At 48.0% G+C, this 21806-nt stretch overlaps 1 protein-coding gene across 4 annotated transcripts in view; it reads left to right on the top strand.

Annotated features, from left to right (window-relative positions):
• The first annotated feature begins 1366 nt into the window (after positions 1-1366).
• LOC147626075 (uncharacterized) overlaps positions 1367-21806 on the top strand; it is a 50166-nt gene continuing 29726 nt past the window's right edge. Inside the window, exons 1-3 of one of the 4 annotated variants that reach the window (XM_086817634.1) lie at positions 1367-1741; positions 2564-2647; positions 2794-2979. In XM_086817634.1, the coding sequence (XP_086673760.1) occupies positions 1423-1741; positions 2564-2647; positions 2794-2979 (589 nt within the window). In that variant the 5' untranslated portion in view covers positions 1367-1422. The remainder of the gene's footprint in view (positions 1742-2563; positions 2648-2793; positions 2980-21806) is intronic. The other 3 variants (XM_086817635.1, XM_086817636.1, XM_086817637.1) reach the window with 3 other exon arrangements.

Below are 21806 nucleotides of genomic sequence, written 5' to 3'. Positions count from 1 at the left end.
ATGTTAATGATGCCTCCTCACATACCACACACTCTCCTTGTATGATTGCTTCTATGAAATATGGCAAAAGTTTAATTGCGGTGGTCTAATGTGGTTATGTTTTGTGAAATAATAGGGCCATTTGATTATGTTTTGTGAAATAATAGGGCCATTTGATTATGTTTGCTAGCCCTTGTTCGGGCATTGCTTTATGTGTGGTCTATGGGAATTCTATCAAAGTTGAGAGTGGTGACATGTGGTGTTTCATGTGAAACGTCTCCAAATTGTCATTCAATCTATTGGAGTTTCTGTGCTTACAAGTATTTCAGGGTGTTTTCCAAGGGAATACCCTTGCCAACATCAACTATTAGAGCAGTTTGTTATAAATTGGGGGTCTAATGGGGAAGCTTGACTCGTAGCTCGGGGGTTTCTTCATGGAGAATGGTGATCCCCCTCGCTTGGCAAGCTTAAGATACATTGCCAACTTCTTTGGTAGGTTGTTAGGATCAATTTTCACCTCTTTGGGTTTAGTGGGTAGGCTCGAGTATCATATGGATTTCTTCACCCTTTGAGAAGAGGTGCACCACCTCTCACCCTTAAGCTTATGTGGTTTTTTGAATTGACTTCATGCTCGAGGACATATCACTCCAAACATGCATTTACCAAAACAAGCAAAGAGTGGTTACATCTCTATGTTCAGGCCCTGATTTTGTAAGCGGACTTTGCTCTATAACATATCAACAAATATAGGAAAATGCTTTACAAGAATATGTGGAAAAGGTTGCTCAAGCTGATACCAAGAAGCTCCGCAGATTCAGGGTTTCGCTTGGTGTACATGAGATGGAGTTGAGCTCGAGGGGGAGTGTTGAGATATCGAGCTCATCTAGTGAGGCGGTGGACCACATCACACACCACGCCACATGACACCTTTCTCGTCTTTCCCATTTGAGAGCGAAAACATTTCCTCGCACCGTGTGTAAAGGAGTTGACTATGAAGACATTTCATAAAGCCTCCCATGTCTAAAAGCGTCTTCTACACCCATGTTAATTGGGCCTTTCCAACTTCCAAGGAACTAGGCCAAGCTTTCCCAACTATGCCAAAATCGGCACAACATGATTTTTCCTTCTCAAACTTGACCATTGCGTCAACATCATCGAAATATAAACGCATTTACATGCAATGTTTTTTTCCAAAGTTTGGCGAGAATCACCCGTTTTTATACCGTTTACATGCATTTTTTGCTTTGCAACTTGCTCGGCCTAGTTAATAGGGCCGTGGGAAAACGTTGTAAGAGCCATGAGCTTGCCTTGGTTGCAGAATGTGACACCGTCCATATACTCACAAACTTTTGTCCGCTGTACGAGTGTGAAAACACTCTGAAAAACACACAGGGTGGATCTTTCTTCTAACTGGTGTTGGCTGCAGCAAGCTCAGATCGCATCATGGTCTCCCAAATCCACGCAGTGCTATCACCGCCATTGTCATTCTCATTGAACGCAGGCCTTCTGAATCGAAGAAGACCTAATGAAGCTTTTCTGTGTTCCCGCATGCTTTCTTCTCCACCGCGAGAGGTAGGCAGACTTAATAGAGCCTTTGTGTCCACGCAAGACGGGCATGCTCTCTTGGATGAAGAAGGCATGGCATTCAACGTTGAGCCTGCCTACTTCTCTTGGATTGCTCACAGGCCTATGGAACCAAACGATCTTGGCGGATGGTCTGACATTGTTGGTTTTAGTTCTTCAGAGAGTCCCTCTCTCAAAGGTACATTCTTCTCACTGCTTTCATTTCGCATACAGGCTAGGTTTTTTCTGTCCAGCGTGACACGGTCAGGGTTCTCTTGAATAGTAGGGGGCTTTCTGCGCAAAACATTTGCACAGCATGGGTTTTGTGTGTGGTCCTGTTCAGCGAGATCTGATTGAAAATTCTGAGAGGCGAAATAGCAAGGGTTTCCTGTCCAAATTGTTGTTATGATTTCTTGCGAGAAGGTTTGAAATGACACGGCTTAGGGTTTTCTTCCTCATAATTAAGAAATGACATACCTACACTGTTACAAATGCATGTAGTTGCAACTTGCACATCCTATACTGTATGTACCAAAGGTTCAACTGACACAGCTAGGTGAGACATGACACGTCATGGTTGTGGGCCGTTTGATGACGGATACAAACCGTACAATCAGGTTGGTTAAATACAGCCACACTGCAGCTACCTGCTTATTCCATGGGCTGGAGTTGGCAACTCTACACCTGTGATGAAAGGTGGAGTGGGTTGGGCACTCTCTCTACACACACATTTGAGAGCCTCATGAAAATTTGGCATGTAAAACCTTTTGGTGTAAAGCTGACTCGTCAGCATCATCTTCACCTTGACAATGCTGCCTTTCGTCCATCCCCTGGTGGAAAATGGGTTGCTTCTGCCACAGCTCCCCATTTTCCAGCACGGGGCAGCCATTCCCTAGTAATTCTGCTACATAGCCTGAAATCTGCTTAGGTAATGCTCAGAAGTCTCTACAAAATGACATACTTTAGTTCAGGGCTTACTTGCAAGGAAAAGATAGCATAAAATTTGGTTAATTGACTACAGGTTTTGCAGGTTACGTGCATTTAGGAGCTGGGCTACTTCTGATTAGCCTCCTGCTGGTGTCGCTCAAAGCTTTTCCCAAACCAGGTCAAAGATCAATGTCTTTTCTTTGCATTGAGATTGTTGTCACTGCTTGTTACTCTTGTCTGAATGTGCTTATATTTTGAACTTAATTGAGCATTTACTAACACTACTTATGTCCACTTAAGCTTGATTTACTGTACTCTTTGAAGGTGGCTTGGCGTTGTTGATTAAAGGAGAGCAATATAGCAAATCCCTTGCTCCAAAAGAAGAGTTGACAAGGCAGAGGCTTGCGCCGATTACCATCAAAGAAGATGATATTAAGGGGATTGCCAACGCCAAGGCTGTAAGCAGGGGCACGAACAGAAAAGGTGATCACCTTCATCCACCGAAGAAAGGTGTGACAATAATTGATTGTATAGATTATGCATTTCAAGGGATGTCTGTGTAGATCAATTGGGAATTTGTAGATCAATTGGGAATTTGTAGTTGTGCTGTCTTTATTAGAGCTTGCTAAGAGCTTGTTAGTGTTTTTAAGAGCTTGTAAGTCAATTTGAGAGCTTATTAGTCTTTTTTAGAGCAGCCAAAGATGGCAAGAAAACCATCATGCCATGAGTATATAGTGTTTGTGTCTGATAAATGGGCAGTTATCATTGCCTATCTGTTTTGAAATGCATGCTAACCGGAGATTTTGACGCGAAGATTTAGCACCTATGATGCAGTGCAGATCATTCAACCCCAAGGCCCAGGCTGGGCAGCCTCTGTTTGGGATGGGCTGTCCTGGGTGTTGGACAGGTGGACAGCAGTGGGCAGGCGCCCACTTGTGGACGAGTGGGTGGATGGATGCTTGAATATGAATATGTCCATATTTGGACATGGCAGCCTGGTTGGGCAGGTTGGTGTTAGAAGTCATCTCCTGTCTATATATATACACCAAGGCCTCTGTTGTGGGTGTGCCCGCCCTTATTAGGTGTTTTGTCATTTTTCCCCACTCTCTGTATTTTTCCCCCATTTTTCCCTATTTTTCTTATGGCATGGGAGGCAGTCTTGTAGTGGCAAGAGGACCTAGAACTTGGCCGACTGCATGTGTGGAGACACTGGAGGTGGCCGAGACTGCTCTGCACAGGTCGTGGACCTCCTTGATGCTGGCCGACCCCCCCTGCTGGCCGACTGTGCATTTCAGCAGTCGTGGGGTTTTTGTGTCCTGTCGGCTGTCCTACAGCAGGCCGACTGCTGTTGGGGGGCCATATAAAATGGTCCCCAGCCCCCTTGTCACCATTGTATCATTTCCGGGATTCTTTTGTGTATATAGAGCAGAGTTACACGCCTCTACCTCTATATCTCTTGTGCTGTTATTTTCTGCATTGCGTTTTGCTCGTGTTCCCAGATCTGGTCATCATCTCCATTGCGTATTTTGACATGGTATCAGAGCCTAGGCTCTAGATAGTTCTTGGGATTTGTGTGAGCAAGAGGGGGACTATTGTGTTGCTAATTGGTGGACTGTTCGGGACTGTTTGGGAAGAGGAGAAGCAAGAGGACGGCGGGCTGATTTGCTGGACAGCCACTTGCAGGTGTTAGTTCTTCTTTGTTCCCACCCACCCACCCTTTTTCAGAGTACATCCCCGCAATGGTAGATCTATTAGAGATGGCCGAGAGGCATGTGAAGATTCCGACACTCCCCACGTTCCCGGTGGACCGTCAGTTGGACGGGATCAACTACGGCATATGGAAGGTAATGATGGAATCTGTTCTGGAGTCTTATGACCTCGTTGATTTCGTCGTCGTTGGGGTTTCACGGCCGGAAGTAGAGGAAGGGGAGTTACCGTCGATCTGAAAGGACCAGGAGGCACAGGCACAGATGTGGGATCGTGTCAATGCCAGGGTCCGTTCGTTTATCTTTCTCAACTGCACACCGTAGGTAATCAATCATGTAAAGCATATGACGCTGGCCAGAGGTATATGGTAGCATTTGGCCTCTCTTTACAACAGGGTATTGCCCATGAAGAGGATTTCCTTGGAAGTACAGATGCGGGTTATGAGCCCTGCAAAGTCGTTGACGATGCGGGAGCATATTAACAAGCTACAGGCTCTTCAGGAGGAAGTTCTTCAGGCTGCGAAGGAGATATCGTTAGAGGACATGGCCATAACGTTGTTGTCACACTTGCCCTCTGAGCACTCAGCATTTTACTCGTCTCTGATTACCAGGCTCAGCACCATCACGTGGGAGGAGCTTGTGCCCATGGTCTTGGACCAGGAGGAACGATTCACGAATCCTCCTCAGGGTGGAGGTTCGGAGGCCTTAACTGGCCAATGGTCGAAAGGGAGTAACACGGGCGAAGGGAAGGCTTCATCGGATAAGTCTTCTGAGAAGAAGTTCGTTACTGACCGCGAGAAACTAAAGGCAGAGAGGACCTGTAATGATTGTGGCGAGAAAGGTCACTATTGGAGGCAGTGTTCCAAGCGGAAGACCGAGAAGGGTGAAGATTCCTCAGTAGCAATCATGAAGACTTCGGCTTTTGTGCACCTGGAGGTGATGGACACCGATGTTTCATTTTCTTCAGGTAGGGAGGAGATTGGAGGATTCTCCGCAACAGATACTTGGGAGTGGATTCTAGACAGTGGTGCTTCCAGGCACATGACTCCTTCTCGGTCAGATTTATAGGATCTCTCCAAGTGTTCTGGTCACATTCTTACTGGGGATACATCCACTATCCCAGTTCACAGTGAGGACAGGATGTAGATAGTTCCCGATGGCAGAGGAGGGAAGCGTTCCTCCAAGGTGTTGTATGTTTTGTCACTTGGTTTTCATCTGTTGTTAGTGCACCAGGTTTGCAAGACTGCGTACGGGTGGAGTTTGATGAGCATTTTGTTGCTCTCCGGGACAAAGCAACAGGCCAGGTAGTTTGGGAAGACGGAGTGGAGAATGGAGTTTACGAGCTTTCAGCACTCTCTCTCCCAGGTCCTCAGGTTTGTGATAAGTGGCACTCTGGTAATGGCCACTTAAGTGTGGATACGCTGTAGGTGCAGGCTTTCCAGGACCAGATGGTGGATAGCTTGCCAGTAGATGGTAGCAGTTGGCAGGAACTTTTCAGTACTGATGTTGGTGGTTCTTGTGTTCGTCAGTTAGAGGAAACTGAACAGGTAACTTATGCGCTGATGTCTCGTAGTATTCGGGACAAAGAACCTCCTGTAGTTGAGGATGTTCTTTCCACGGGGACCTTTGGGAAAAGTACTGATGTTGGTGGTTCTTGTGTTCGTCAGTTAGAGGAAACTGAACAGGTACCTTATGCGCTGATGTCTCGTAGTATTCGGGACAAAGAACCTCCTGTAGTTGAGGATGTTCTTTCCACGGGGACCTTTGGGAAAGCGAGGCAGGTGGCAGTTGATTACTTGCAAAAGGAGGTGCATTCTCCAGGCTTTGTGGTTCTGGATTCAAAGGGGGTGGTTGACAGGTTTCAGAAGGCCTTGCGTGGTCTTCAGTAGGTTTCCAAGACTAGGCTGTGCACCGTAACAAGTGTTGATCCTTGTGAGCAGTGTGATGCCTCTTTGACTCAGAAGCAGAATGGTTCATTGATCTAGTTGATGGACACCAGATTGGACGGGAGCTTCCTGATGAGGCAGTTGAGCTCATGGATGCAGATGACTCTTTGGGAGACAGGATTGCGTACCTTGTGGTTTCTGCGACATGCGAAGGATCATGGACTCTTTTACACAGGAGGGGGATTGATGGATGGAGTCCTACTCCACGGTTGGAGTGACTCAGTTTGGGGAGGAGATCCGGACATGAGGAGATCTACTTCAGGCCTAGGAGTAGTTTTTTGGAGCAGTAAGAGGCAGTCATCTTTTGCCTTGTCGACGACAGAGGCAGAGTACCGGGCTGCTTGTGATGCTGCTTGTGAGGTGGTGAGGCTACAGAGGTTGCATTGCAGGATTGGGCTTCCACTGGAGGAACCCATGGTCATCCAGAGGCACTTTGTTCTTGAACAGATCGTTGCTGGTGACATCTTGCTAGAGGTCTGTTCGACGGAGGATAGTATGGTGGACCTCTTCACGAAGTCGCCATCTCAGGATTTGCTTAGGTGGCACCCCAGCTCCCTGTGGTTGGTTTCACAGCCAGGAGCTGAGAGGGGGTGTTAGAAGTCATCTCCCGTCTATATATATACACCAGGGCCTCTGTTGTGGGTGTGCCCGCCCTTATTAGGTGTTTTCTCATTTTTCCCCCTCTCCGTATTTTTCCCCCATTTTTTTTTCCTATTTTTCTGTGGCATGGGAGGCAGTCTTGTAGTGGCAGGAGGACCTAGAACTTGGCCGACTGCATCTGTGGAGACACTGGAGGTGGGCGACTGCTCTGCACAGGTCGTGGACCTCCTTGATGCTGGCCGACCCCCCCTGCTGGTCGACTGCATTTCAGTAGTCGTGGGGTTTTTGTGTTGTGTCGGCTGCCCTACAGCAGGCCGACTGCTATTGGGGGGCCATATAAAATGGCCCCCAGCCCCCTTGTCACCATTGTTTCATTTCTGGGATTCTTTTGTGTATATAGAGCAGAGTTACACGCCTCTACCCCGCACTTGGATGCTACATGAACATACTATACAGACAAGTTCAAGGACCTAAGGTCGGATATTGTCCTTGTTCGACAGCGAAAAGTGGTGTAAATGGGCTAGAAAGTGCCTTTGTTATATCGTAGTTGGGTCAAAAGATCGAACCTAAAAAGTGAGCCTAAAGGAGTCTTTCTCCAGGCCAAAAATAGGGAAAAAGTGCAATCGTTTGCAAATAAGTTTGCCCACCAAAAATATTCAACATCTATAAATAGCCCACTTGTTCATATATCCCTTTCTTGAAATTGGAGCTTTCCTTCACCTAAGCCAACCTTTTCCTAGTCCCGATTCCTGAAGCAGTCAAGAGGCGCAGATTTCGGCCCCAAACTTGAGCAGCAATTTTCTTCTTCCATGCCAACGTTTGCTTGTGTAGATCGAGGTTCTCATGCAACTTGGGTCGCTAGGGAGATTTGGTCTTGAGTAGAGATTAGGTTTTCTCTTTATTTTTCAGCCTTGAGTCATTTGACATGCTTGTACACAGAGAATTTGCTCTATTTTGTAATAGAATTTTAGTAGTTGTTAGTTTTTAGTGTGTGCTTGTGTTCTTGTTAAGTCATCTCGTATGCTGAGAATCTCTGTTCAAACCTACTCTCAACCAATAGCCTTACATTTGGTATCAGAGTCTAGGAGTCGTGCAAAATTTTATTTTTCAAGATTCTGCTTTTGTTGGTTGCTTGATTAGGTGAAGTTATCTTTTAGGTATCTTTAGGTAATATCCATTTTTCAGCATTCTTTAATCATGCTTACGGAGGTGCAGATGGAGGTGTTGGCTGTTGGGGTAAAGGCGTTATGCCCACCCTTATAGTGTGTACAAGCCCATAAGTTATAGTACATAGTACACTTAGTACTTTTAATGTACTAAGTGCACTATGTATACTAGTGCAATATACATGTGTGATAGGGGAGTCACACACTCATGCTTTTTGGTGAGTTGACTTATCCCCACAACTCTCTCTCTCTCTCTCCCTTGCTTCTCTGTGTATGTCTCTCACATGAACATAACCCTAATTCTGTTTTCTCCCCATCAACTGGTATCAGAGCACTGGTTTAGGGTTTGTTCTCGAGTGTTGAATCACTGGCCAGATAGTGCCTGTGTGTGAAGAGGCCAGAAACGACCAGCAATTTGGGCGCAGCCTGTGTGTGAAGAGGCGTAGCCACCCAGTCAGCGCAGCAGCAGCCAGCGCACCTACAGGTAGTTGGGCGTTCAACTGGGTACTAGGCGGATGAGTCCTTGTCCGCTAATTCCCCTGTCCGCTAATTCCTCTGCAGCAGGGGCCTCTGCAGACTCCGTAGTAGCCCAAGTAGCGGTGCTGGAGGAGCCTGAAACGTCGGGCGTCACTTCGAAGACTACCAGCTGCGTTGTTTTCCTCAAGCCTTCGCTCTCTACAGACCCAAGCAGCCGTGCGCCACGACAATAGCAAAGTAGCCAAGTCCAGTGGCAACACTAGGCTTCTTGCCTCTTGCGCTACACAGTCTGGTAGATCGGAGCGGAGCGGTGGCACTCGCTATATTGGTGGCAAGAAGCCCATTCAATGCTGATCGCTGCCCAAACTGCAGCGCTAACCAGCCGTAGTGAAGCTTCCACATGAGCCCAGCCATCCGTACATCACCAGCAAGAATTGCCCCCCTCTCCTGCAACAGCCTCTGCTATCAAAATTCAGCTTGCAAATTGAAGAAAAATCAGAAATTTCAAGGTATTTTCCTCAATTTCTTTTTGGGATTTGCAATTGAGCAAGTACAATCAACAATTGAGCAGGTACAAGTGTCGAATTGCTCAATTTTGAGCAAAATTGGCAAAATTGGGTGACATTGGTCACAATCAGGATCAATTTGTAGGAAATTGGTCACAATCAGGATCAATTTGCAGGAAATTGGATGTCGAAATTTGGGGCTTTTGATGTAATCGTGCAATTAAGCACTCATACATGCTGTATGATGTGAGAAATCGCACATTTGGGCAAAATTGCAGCAAATTGCAGCAAATCGCAGTGCAAATCAAGGGGCTTTTGTGCCGATTGAGTTGATTTGCATGCAGGCAATCGCATTTGATGCTGTGGATAATGTGCTGATGCCTTACAAGCACTCAATGTGCCTGTAAATCAAGGGGCTTTCATGTATTTGATGTATATGTGGCTAGGGGGAAGCATAGTGAACACTCTGGATGCCTTCATGTGCGTCAATGTACCATGTATGATCAGCAATTGATCTCAAATCAAGGGGCTTTTCAAGTTTGTATGCTTGTTGAGCTTGGCAAAGCAGCAGGCAAGACATTTATGCCTTGAATCCTCAAAAATCAGCTTGCAGTCAAGGGGCTTTTGCCCAATTTCTGTTCGGGACTGTTGTATGCAGTATACAGGACTGTAAAAGTCTGATTTTCACTCATTTGGACAGCCAGGAGAGCATTTATTGCTACTGTACTTGCTGGTACAGATTTGGCACAGCATTGTGCATGTTTTGGCATGGCTGTACACTGTTTTGAGTGACCAAAAGGTTCAATTTCAGCTGCTGTACTTGCCGGTACAGGTTTGGTACATTACAGGTGAGCACTTAGTACTGCTGTACAGTACTTTTGAAGGGCAAAAGAGCACATTTAAGGTGCTGTCCAAAATCTGCAGCAACCAGATTTTGGTGATTCCATCACATAAAGTGGGAGAAAAGTTGCATTCGTGCTTCCGCAGTGGGAGATAAACCTTGGGAGAAAAACTGTGAGCACTTTGTGTGCTTTTGGTGCAGTGATTGCACATTTTGCAGGGAGTCAGGCATTTACAGGTTGCATTTTGCTATGGCAACCACAGGTGAGAGCTCTTCATTGCTTCACATCAAGAAGCTTGAAGGCTCGCATAATTATGATATTTGGCAAACCCAGTGCTACAATGTGTTGCTCTAGAAAAAGCAGCACAAGCCTATCAAAGAAAGGGGTGTGATGCCCGCTTCTCTTACTGCTGAAGAGTGGGAAGATATGGATGAGCTGGCAAGATCTACTATCATGTTGTCTGTGTCAGACTCTTTACTTTTCAGCATTCGTGAAGAGAAGACAGCTTGGGGAATGTGGCAGAGATTGCAGGACTTGTATGCCCAACAAAGTGCCTCAAGCAAAGTGTATTGGTTGAAGAAACTCATAGGTCTTCAAATGAAGGAAGGGGCGTCTATGACAGCCCATTTAAATGAGTTTAATGGTATTGTCAGCCAGGTCATTAATCAAAAGTTGGCAATGGACGATGAGTTCAAAGCCACTTTTTTGTTATGCACTTTGCCAGAGAGTTGGGACACATTTAGGACAGCCACTAGCAATTCGCATGCTATGCTGTCATATGCAGATGTTGAGGGTGCTCTTCTTCAAGAAGAGATGAACAGGAAAAACAACTGTTGGAAAGTCCAATGCAATGAATGCACGTGGGAGATCCCAGCAAAGGGGAAAAAGCCAAGAACGGGGAAGGAGCAAGTCTCGCTCCAAAAAGGATTTGGAATGCCATTATTGTGGCAAGAAGGGACACATCAAAAAGCAATGCTACAAATGGAAAAATGATCAAAAGGAAAAGGGAAAAGGCAAAGACAAAGAGAAGGATGAAGCCAAAGATGTAAAGCCAAAGGGCAAAAGTGGAGTCAAGATCGAAGAAATCAATGTGTCACATGCAGGTGGCAGTGAGGATGAGGTCCTATTTACTTCTTCACTTGATGCCCATTCACTTCTTACAGGTGGTCATGGTATGCACTCATGGATCATTGATTCAGGTGCCTCCTTTCATGTCACAGGTTGCAGAGACTTGTTTGTCAGGTACACTGCTGGCAATGAAGGAGTGGTTTATTTGGGTGATAACCATGCATGCAAAATTCTTGGCAGAGGTGATGTGAGGCTTGTATTTTCAGATGGCTCACAGCTTATGCTCCATGATGTCAGGCATGTGCCTGAGATCAAGAAGAACCTGCTTTCTACTGGACAGCTTGATGATGCTGATTATGTTACCACATTTGGTAGTGGAAAGTGGAAGATTAGTAAGGGCTCACTGGTTGTTGCCAGAGGCTCTAAGGTGGACACTCTCTACTTTATGCATGCAGGTGTTTGTCACCATGCTAATGTAAATGCAACCGAGCTGCCGGAAATTTCTATGTGGCATAGCCGGTTGGGACACATGAGTGTCAAGGGAATGGAGCAATTGTCTCGTTTGGGTTACTTGCCTTCTCTAAAGTTTTCAAGTTTTCAGTTTTGTGAGCATTGTATATATGGTAGGCAACTACAGTGCCCCCACAAGAAAGCTCTTGGACAGAAAGATGCTCAGTTAGAGCTTGTGCATACAGATGTATGTGAGATGCCTCAGCTTTCTTTGGGAGGGGCAAAATATTTTGTGTCTTTTATAGATGATGCCACACGCAAGGAGTGGGTTTATCCTCTTCGTTTGAAGAGTGATACATTCTCAGTGTTTGAGAAGTTTGTTGCTCTTGTTGAGAATCAAACTGGCAAAACACTGAAGGCTTTGCGTTCCGACAATGGTGGAGAGTACATGTCCAAACAGTTTCAAGACTTTTGTGATGCTAAAGGCATCAAGAGGGAGCTCTCTACTCCTTATGATCCTCCACAAAACGGGACAGCAGAGAGGATGAACAGGACCATTCAGGAGAAGGTCCGTTCTATGTTGTCACATGCTGCATTACCTCATGGTTTTTGGGCTGAAGCTGTTATGACAGCCGTTCACCTTATAAACAGGTCACCTAACACGAGGCTTGGTGGGAAAGTGCCAGAAGAAGTATGGACAGGGAAGCCTCCGTCATACAAGCACTTGAGAGTGTTTGGTTGCGTTGCGTACGTGCACATACGCAGGGAAATGCGCACCAAACTTGATCCTAAGTCTCACAAATGCATATTCCTAGGATATGGTGACAGAGGTGAAATGGGGTATAGACTTTGGGATCCCATGAATAGAAAGATCATACGCAGCAATGATGTCATTTTTGATGAAACATGCATGTATAAGGAGCCTGCAAGGCAACAGGAGCCTGGCAGAGTCATCTTTGATGATGATGGACATCATGGACAACAACAAAGGGCTGTAAATCAGCCATTACAGCAGGAAAACCAGCCCTTAAATGGTGCTGAAAATGGTCCAAATGGACACCCAGATATGGCAGAAGATATCCCTATGGATATACCACAGTTAGAGGAGATACCGGGCATGATATTTCAGCCTTATGGCATGGAACAGGAGCCACCAATGGGTGATATGCAGGCTGGACAGCAACCTGCAAATGATGGTCATTGGGTACGGAGGTCCACTAGACCCTCCAGAGCCCCTGACAGGTTTGTTCCAGGGGTTGACTATTTGATGCTTACTGACTGTGGAGAGCCCTCATGTTATAAAGAGGCTTTACAGAGGGCAGACAAGGCTCTTTGGGAGCGTGCCATGAAGTCAGAGATGGATTCTCTGCATAAAAATGGAACTTGGAAGTTGGTGCATTTGCCTGCAGGCAAGAAGGTTTTGCCATGCAAGTGGGTATACAGGCTCAAAGTTGCATCAGATGCTAAGCCAAGATACAAAGCCAGGTTAGTGGCTAAGGGCTTCAAGCAGGAATATGGTGTGGACTTTGAGGAGATCTTCTCTCCAGTGGTCAAAATGACCACACTTAGAGCTGTGTTAGCTTTGGTTGCGCATGATGATCTGGACTTGATTCAGATGGATGTGAAGACTGCTTTTCTTCACGGTGATCTCCATGAGGAGATATATATGCAGCAGCCAGAGGGTTATGCAGTGAGTGGAAAGGAGAAGCTTGTATGCAAGCTGAAAAAGAGTCTTTATGGGCTCAAACAGGCACCAAGGGAATGGTATCATAAATTTGATACATTCATGAAATCTCAGAATTTCAGGAGAAGTGACATAGATCACTGCTTGTACACCAAGAAAGCTTTGGATGGCAGTCTATTGATTCTCATTTTGTATGTTGATGATATGTTGATTGCCGGGAAATCTCGTAAAGAGATGGATGCTTTGAAGAAGAGGCTGCATGAAACCTTTGATATGAAGGATTTGGGTGATGCAAATCACATCTTGGGTATGCGGATACTTCGGGACAGAAATCAGCATGTGTTGTATTTGTCTCAGAAGGAATACATTGGCAAAGTCTTGGAGAGGTTCAATATGGACGGGGGGAAGAAGGCTAGTACTCCTTTGCCTCCATATGTGAAACTCAGTGCTATGGATAGCCCACAGTCAGATAGAGACAGGGCTGATATGGCCAAGATTCCGTATGCTTCAGCTTGTGGCAGTCTCATGTATGCCATGGTTGCTACTAGGCCGGACATTGCATTTGCAGTGGGAGTGGTTTCTAGATACATGGCCAACCCTGGCAAGAAGCATTGGGAAGCAGTGAAAGGTGTCATGAGATACCTGAAGGGCACACAAGATTTGTGCATTTGCTTTGGCAAACAGGATGCATTAGTGCATGGTTACACGGATTCGGATTATGCCGGTCATCCAGATAACCGGAAGTCTACTACCGGTTATGTATTTACATTCACAGGAGGTGCTGTGTCATGGATATCCAGGATGCAGAAGTGCACAGCCTTATCTACTACAGAGGCCGAGTATATTGCAGCCACAGAGGCTTGCAAGGAGGCATTATGGCTATCTCAGTTAGTGGTTGATTTGGGCTATACAGGGGATATTCCATTGTTGCATTGTGACAGTCAGAGTGCCATTCAGTTGGCAAAGAACCCTGTTTTTCATGCAAAGACAAAGCATGTGGATGTGAAGTATCACTTCATCAGAGAGGTGATAGAGAACAAGCAAATTCAGCTTGTTAAGATTCATACGGATGACAACCCGGCTGATCTGTTGACAAAGAGTTTGCCTCCGGAGCGGTTTGCTCATTGCAGACACTTGATGGGCATTGGATGAGGCCATTTTCAGCCTTGATATGGCCTTGTATATTATCATGTACATGCTGATTTTTTCTTTTCCTTTACTTAAGGGCACTTTGCCTTTAAGTGGGAGGTTGTTGGGGTAAAGGCGTTATGCCCACCCTTATAGTGTGTACAAGCCCATAAGTTATAGTACATAGTACACTTAGTACTTTTAATGTACTAAGTGCACTATGTGTACTAGTGCAATATACATGTGTGATAGGGGAGTCACACACTCATGCTTTTTGGTGAGTTGACTTATCCCCACAACTCTCTCTCTCTCTCTCCCTTGCTTCTCTGTGTATGTCTCTCACATGAACATAACCCTAATTCTGTTTTCTCCCCATCATTGGCCAATATATGTAACAAGATGGTTGTCTTCAACGTCCAATCGGTAGTTTCGGGGAAGTCCCAGGCGAGGGGCACCACCCTAGTAGAGCAGGAGAACAAGGATAGTTCCATTAGCAGAGAATATTCATAAACTGAAATTATGCATATGAGAGAGAGAGAGAGAGAGAGAGAGAGAGAGAGAGAGAGAGAGAGAGATTAACGTCTACGAGAGGCCAAAGTCGGCCTATGAGACAAAAAAAATAATACAACTGTGTTCTTCCGGTCATCGGAAGAAAAGAAACAAACGAAAAAGTGTGCATGTATCTGGATACAACTGTGAATCATCATGGATCGGTGGAGCCCATATACAAACAATATAAGGGGGGTGGGGATGTGGATGGAGTGCTAAGGCAAGATGCATCTCTATATGCTGAAGGGGTAGTACAAGCGTGCTATGGAGATCTATGTCTAACTCCATCCAGTGCCATAAGAGGGATATAAGATATCATACATCGCTGATGCTGAGGCTGTGAATGGCATGAACATGTACCCTGAGTCTGAATGAAAGCGAGCTAGCCTCTCCTGTGTCTCCATCTGGTGTCTCATTCGGATAGCTGATATTTCTCGGTGACGGAGTCGGGGTGCTCTATGTCCAGTCTGTCTAGGTCTCCTCCTGGCTCTCAATTCCTTTGCTCTCTATGCGGTCACCCCACGTGGTACATCAGCTGGCAGTGGCATAGCTCTCTGGAAGAAATCTGTGAGCTGGGACTGTCTCCCACCCCTAGTGGGAGCGGGTGTCTGGAGGAGTCTCTCTCGAGAACTATGAAGCTCTAGTAGTAGTCTGCCAAGCTGTCGTTGGTCCGAGGCCTCCATCAACTGATGTAGTGAAGAGTGCTCCTCAAACAATCCTGCATATCTATCTCTGACCCCTTGGTGGGCTCTACATCTACATACAAAGTGATCCTCAGTCTCCACCTCCTCATGGCACAATCTGCATATCCGCTCCGCTCTAGGAACCCGTGCCGCTCTCCCAGCCTCTATCTCTAGCTGATGTGATGAGACTCGTAGCTGTCCAATAGCAACGCGAGAGCTGTGTGGCATGTATACATCCATGTACCGCGGTCGATGTATAAACCCATCCCCTGAGATGCTCATAAAGTGGTCTCTGTAATACAGCATCTTCGGTGGTAGTGGGCTTTCTGGTGCTGTCCATGTCTCCTGTATGTAGTGCTGCCATATGTCCTGTCTCATCACTCTGTTCCTCTCATTGAGAGAGAGGTAACCCCGTGGAGCAGACTGATCATACTGAAAAGTTGGCAACCGCTCAATGTCTATACCATGATGTGAGAACCACTGTAGCATCTGTGCATACCAAGATCCAGTGTGTCCAGCCTCGGCCAGCTGTCTGGATGCCTCAAAAGCTCGGCGGGATAATCTCTCCATGGGCATCTCCCTCATCCTGTATATAAAGGAGATCGTCTGGAACAATGCTTCCACTGCCATAGGTGGTGCAGCAAACTCAGCTCGAACAATGTCGTGCGGGACGGATGGTTTGCTGCGTATCATCCTCGAGAGCATCAAGATTTGTGGTCTCTCGAGCTGTACCCATGTGGAGGCTGCAAGCCCTGGTGCCCAAACCGCTGCTGCATACATCAAGGCTGGTGTCACTAATGTATCAAAGAGCCACTTCTTCGTGCGGGGTTCCTGAAAATGTGCCTGATGACACTGACGCTCAAGGCCAGCAAGAGCTGCATACCCCCGGGTCACTCTGTCTCGGACTGCCTGAGCCATGGAGAAGCGTCCGGCTGAGCTAGTAAATGTGATGCCAAGGTAAACATAAGAGCTCACCACCTCGACCCGCCCTCTTGCTAATGTGAGAGTAGTGTGGCTCTTGACTGCGGGTGAAGTGTGGAAAATCATAACCTTGGTTTTCCCAAGGTTCACTGTGAGCCCCTGCTGTGCGCAGAAGTCATCAAGAGCCACAAGGTGTCTTTGAAGCCCAACCTGCGTGTCGGATACCAAGACGATGTCATCAGCATAAAGCATAACATGGACAGTAATACCTGATAGCTCAACCCCAGAGCCGCCTCCTTGTGTGATGTAATCGACCACCTCATCAATATAGAGCCCAAAGAGCGTGGGGGAGAGCGGGCACCCCTGCTTCACACCAATGGTGCTAGCAACTGTGTCGGACAAGCCTCCTGGGCATCGGACTCTCCCAAAGACCTGCTCATATAGCCTGTATATGCCCCACATCATGTCTGAAGGTATGCCTAGTGTCTGTAGTCGCCGAAAGAGGCGCTCTCTGGGCACAGTATCAAATGCCTTGCGGAAATCCACAAAGCAACAATAGAGCCGTTGCCTCCGTGCCTTGGCCTGATCAATCAGGCACCTCAATGTAAAAATGTGGTCGATGGTCGAGAAGGCTCGATGGAAGCCTGCCTGGCTTGCTGCTCTCAATCCCCTAACCTCTGCATGAGTGCTCAGCTCTGCCTCCAAAACTGCCCCGTATAGTTTGGCCAATATATGGCCAATCATGATGGTCCTGTAGTTCCCGGGGTCTAGTACATCTCCCGCTTTATGGATCGGCACAATAGTGTGCATCGTCCACTCAGCCGGAAACCCCTATGACAGAGCTCTGTTGAAGAGATGAGCAAGAAATGGTGCCAATGTATCAATAGCATAGATGAGATGCTCTCCCTGTAATCCTGTATGATCTGTCGCCCGTCCATGTTGGAGTCTGCATATGGCCCTCCTAACCATAGGTGGGGTGAAGAAGGTGGAGACTGTGGAGCATGGCTCTGTGGGCTGTGGTATAAGGGGCTGTGCAGGCACATCATAAAGTCTCTCTGCATATGTCTGCCAGGTCTGAGGATCGGCAATAGGTGTGGGAGGACGGGGCTCTCTGAGTCTCCTCCAAGCAGCAGCAGCATCTCTGCTCATGAGCATGTGATATGTGTCCCAGTACTGAGCCTCCTCATAAGCTCGCCGCTTACGGCGGGTGAGAGTATGCATCCTCTTGCCTGCCTGCCTCCGGGTGATCTCCCCGCGAGCCCTCTGCACTCGGAGACTGCGGTAAAGGTTTCTGCACTCATCATCATACCATCGGTTCTGGGGCATGCTCCCAGATGTAGGTGGCCGTCCTGTCTGTATGTGGTATGGGAAACTCCTCACGGCGGCGGAGTGCAGTACATGTGAGAGTTGGGAGGTGAGCATGGCCATGGGTGCCGATGGATCTAAGGCAAATAGCTGATCATGAACATGATAGTCGTACACCTCGGCTAGGTCCTGAGTGAAGTGAAAAATAGTGCGTGGTGGCTGTATGATGGGTGGGTGGGTCTCCAATAAGCTCCTGAAAGTGAGGGATAGGTATGTATGATCCGCCCCAATGGGGCATGGTGGTACGGTGAAGTGAGACACCATATCTGCTGCCTCCCGGGATCCCATCACATAATCCACTGTACTACTACCGCCTCCCACTGGAAAGCAAGTCAACCCACCTGAATCTGGCCACTGAGTCATCCCGTTATAAATAACGAGATGGTGTCGGGCCCCAAGCTCCAGCAAATGTTGCCCATATCCAGTGCTGTCAGCTCCTCCATTAGCGGAGATCCGAGTGGTCCCTGTATCCTCTGTAGCTAGCGGCTCTAGTCTCAGGGGATCCTCAAAGTCATAGATCTCGCACTGTCTGCTCTGACTCCGTGCATTGAAGTCCCATGTAAGATCTCCTCAGATAAGACAGAGTATGGAGACTCACTAGCCTCTCCTCCACCCGGCTCCTCGGTGGTGGCAAACTGCGACCCCTTCGGAGGAAAGTAGCAAAGGGCGATATAAATCCATCTGGTCTCCGAGAGGCGTAAGCTAATCCACATGTATCTCGCCTTCGAGTCTCGTGCTACGACTCGAACATGCTCATGTAACCCTTGCCTGAAAAGCACTGCAATACCTCCTGAACCTCGGGAGGTGGCCTGTCTCATCCCCTGTCGGTGAGTTGACTCCCACTGATAACCCTCAACCCGCGGTAAGCCCCTCTCCGGGCTCTCATGTGTCTCTGTCATCAAGATGATATGCAGGCCCTCCATCACCTCCTCAAGTCTCCCTGGATGTGTCCGTAGGACTCCATTACAGTTCCAGATTGCTATGTGTATCTCTTTGTCTTCATGTTGTTTCCTCCGTGTCTCGTAGGCCAGATGGCGCTATTCGACCCTCTTCCCATCAATGTAGATGTGACCATCCCTATAATGTGCCTTCTTCCCTTCTTTGCGTGCCGCCTTGATCTTCGGCATGCATAATCTTTTGTGCTCCAGTTGCATCCATGTGAGGTCATCATCGAAGTAGATGGGGTCCCCTGGCAAGCTCCTCAAGATAGCCCATCTTCTCATAAAGCTCATCCTACTCTCCTCGTCCGGGAACTGTAGCACTAAGGCCTTGCCTTTGGTGGAGTCCTTTGGGGTTGTCCTCCATACTCTAGTGAATGGGAGTGGCTCATCCTCCTTTAGTCCTACCTTGGTACATAGGTTCCGCCCGTCAATCTCGGGCGTGGAGGTAGTGCTCTCTGGTATCCCTGTGACTCGGATGTTGAGGCGCCGGATCCGTTGCATCTTCTCTTCATCAAGAGTAGACTGCATCATGTGTACATCTTCTTGTACCTCCTCCTTGATGTTCTTCTTCATCACTTGTACATCTTCTTGCACCTCCTTTTTGATGTTCTTCTTCATCACTTCTACCCATCCTTCGCGGGCCGCCTCCATTTTCCCCTCGATTGTGTGGGTGAGGGTTTTGGTGATCTCTTCTTTGATTGCCTCTTTGTCCACCTCAAGAGTCTCTCCTTCCTCCCGTGGACGATCGCGTAAGGATGCCACTTCGCCCTTCAAAAGGTTGATTTCCTCTTGCATGGCGAGCTTTTCCTTCTCCCACTCCTCTTGCGTGGTAAGCTTCTCTTCCTTCCATATTTCGGCTTCGGCCTCCAGCTTCCCCATGCGCGTCAATAAGTCGTCCTTGATGGCGGTGATGGTGCTGTCCAATGTCTTCTTCTGGTCCTTAATAAGATCCCTAAGGATATGATCAAGCTGGCTGATTTTGTCATCTACAGACCCTCCCATTGTAGAGGGAGGGAATGTTTGAAAGGAGCAGGTAAATATGTGGGAGAGAGAGAGAGAAGAAATGGATGAAATTCAAGTCCCCATTATGTTGCTGCCTTGGGGGCCTGAGCAAGGGTGGGTGGCTGGGTGGGTGGGTGCGTGGGTGGGAAAACAGCGCAGACAGAGGGGGCGAACAGTGACAGATAGGCCTGGCGAAAGAGACGGGCTGAGAAGGGCGAATGCAGGCGAACAGTGACAGAGAGGCCTGACGAAAGAGACGGGCTGCACACAGAGGGGGCGAATGCAGGCGAACAGTGAAAGAGGCGCAGGCAGGCAGCGGGAGGGGTGGGCGCAGAGCGAAACGGAAGGGGTGGGCGCAGCGGGGGGGGGGGGTGCAGGCAAGCAGCGGGAGGGGAGAGCGAAGAGCGGGAGGGGTGGGCGCAGAGCGGAGCAAGAGAGAGAGAGAGAGAGAAATGAAATGAAATGTTATATTAACGTCTTGAGAGAGAGAGAGAGAGAGAGAGAGAGAGAGAGAGAGAGAGAGAGAGAGAGGGGGGGGGGGGGGGGGGGGGCGAATGTAGGCGAACAGTGAAAGAGGCGCAGGCAGGCAGCGGGAGGGGTGGGCGCAGAGCGAAACGGAAGGGGTGGGCGCAGCGGGAGGGGGGGGGGTGCAGGCAAGCAGCGGGAGGGGAGAGCGAAGAGCGGGAGGGGTGGGCGCAGAGCGGAGCAAGAGAGAGAGAGAGAGAGAGAGAGAGAGAGAGAGAGAGAGAGAGAGAGTTGTATTAACGTCTTCAAAAGGCCAAAATGACCTATGAGACCAAAAGGTTACATCATATCCATGAGGTACATCATCTTGGGTACAAAATAGTAATAAAGAAAGATAACAAAAATATACAACTATAAAATCTGATCTAGGTACATGAGCAGAGAGCTCTCATATCACCCTAATACATCCCTCATGGGCCGCTGTGACATGGTGCTCAAGGTGGTAAAACTGAGCTGGCACGAGAAGGTCCTGCGATGATGCCCGGATCCTCCTGTGATGGCGTGGCGGTGGGTGAGGGCTATGGGGTCTGGGGCATCGAGCTTTGCATAACTCAGTGGCTGTATCAAGTGTCACACCTCTCGGCTGAGCTCCTGCACTAGCTTGTGGTCCGGGTATGATGGTGGATCGGCCCTCGGAGTGCTGGTATGGAAGAAGTCAATGAGAGCTCTCTGTGCTGGTCCTCGAGCAAGTACAGCTGATCTGGATCTCACTAAGGACTCCCTGTGTCTACGGAGCTGTAGAAGAAAAAGTCCCAGGCATCTCGGATCCGGGAAGTCCATGATCCTGGAAAGTGGTCCGAACCCAGCTTGGAAGAGGCAGTGGAACCTCCCCCAAATCTCATAGTATATAGGGCATCGGCATATGTAATGATCCTCTGTCTCGGGCTTTGTGTGACAGAGCTGGCATATCCTGTCCTTTGTCCTCTGTCCTCTGGTGTGGTTGCCCTGGGTCCATATCTGGTAGTCTCCACTCTTAGCTGGTGGGACGAGGTGCGGATCTGGCCGATCGCACATCTCATCCCAAAATATAGGTGTGTGTCCATGTAGCATGGGCGGATGATGAAACCATCCTCTCAGGCATAGGAGATGATCTCTGTAGAAGGCCATCTTCGTCCCCAGTGGACGACTAGGTGAACTCCATGTCCTTTGAGTATCCAATCTAACAATGTCCTTGCTGATAACCCTATTCCGCTCTGTGCGGCTGAGAGCAAATGACGGGGCCTCTATGCTGTATTGGAACGGGGGGAGTGCCTCCATCTGCATACCGAGCATGCCAAACCAAGTGCCTACCTGTGCACACCAACACTCTGTATCTCCCTCGAGTGTTAGTTGTCTCGAGGACTCCAGGGCTAGCCGGGGGTATCTATCTAGTGGAAGCTCCCATAGCCTGTGCCAGTATGTCACTGTCTGGAATAGAGCCTTTGTAACTGTCGGTGCAGCCCCCATCTCAACCCACACTGTAATATGCGGAAGCTTCGGAGAAGGATCGGTACTTCAAAACTCAGAAATCAGCACTCTTTTCGCGACGGAATTAACGCACAAACTGAAAGACGATGTGCAGAAAATAGAGAGAGAAGGGGGAGATGGAGAGGACACAGTATTGGGTCCCAATTACCCTCTGTAGGGCCCCCACCACGGATGGTGTATTTGCTTTATTAGAATGATGTAAATCTGAAAACAAATACAAAGTACTTGACCTTTTCTTGCCTGGAAAACCTGCCCTTGACCTTCAGTCCTTCACCCCTTTGCTTTAGCAAGTTCTTGGCTGTCCTGGCCCT

This window comes from Cibotium barometz, chromosome 23, assembly GCF_041138505.1.
Source record: "Cibotium barometz isolate CiBa-2024 chromosome 23, ASM4113850v1, whole genome shotgun sequence".
NCBI lineage: Eukaryota > Viridiplantae > Streptophyta > Polypodiopsida > Cyatheales > Cibotiaceae > Cibotium > Cibotium barometz.
Note: the sequence above shows the minus strand (reverse complement) of the source record. Positions and strands in the feature narration are given on the sequence as shown.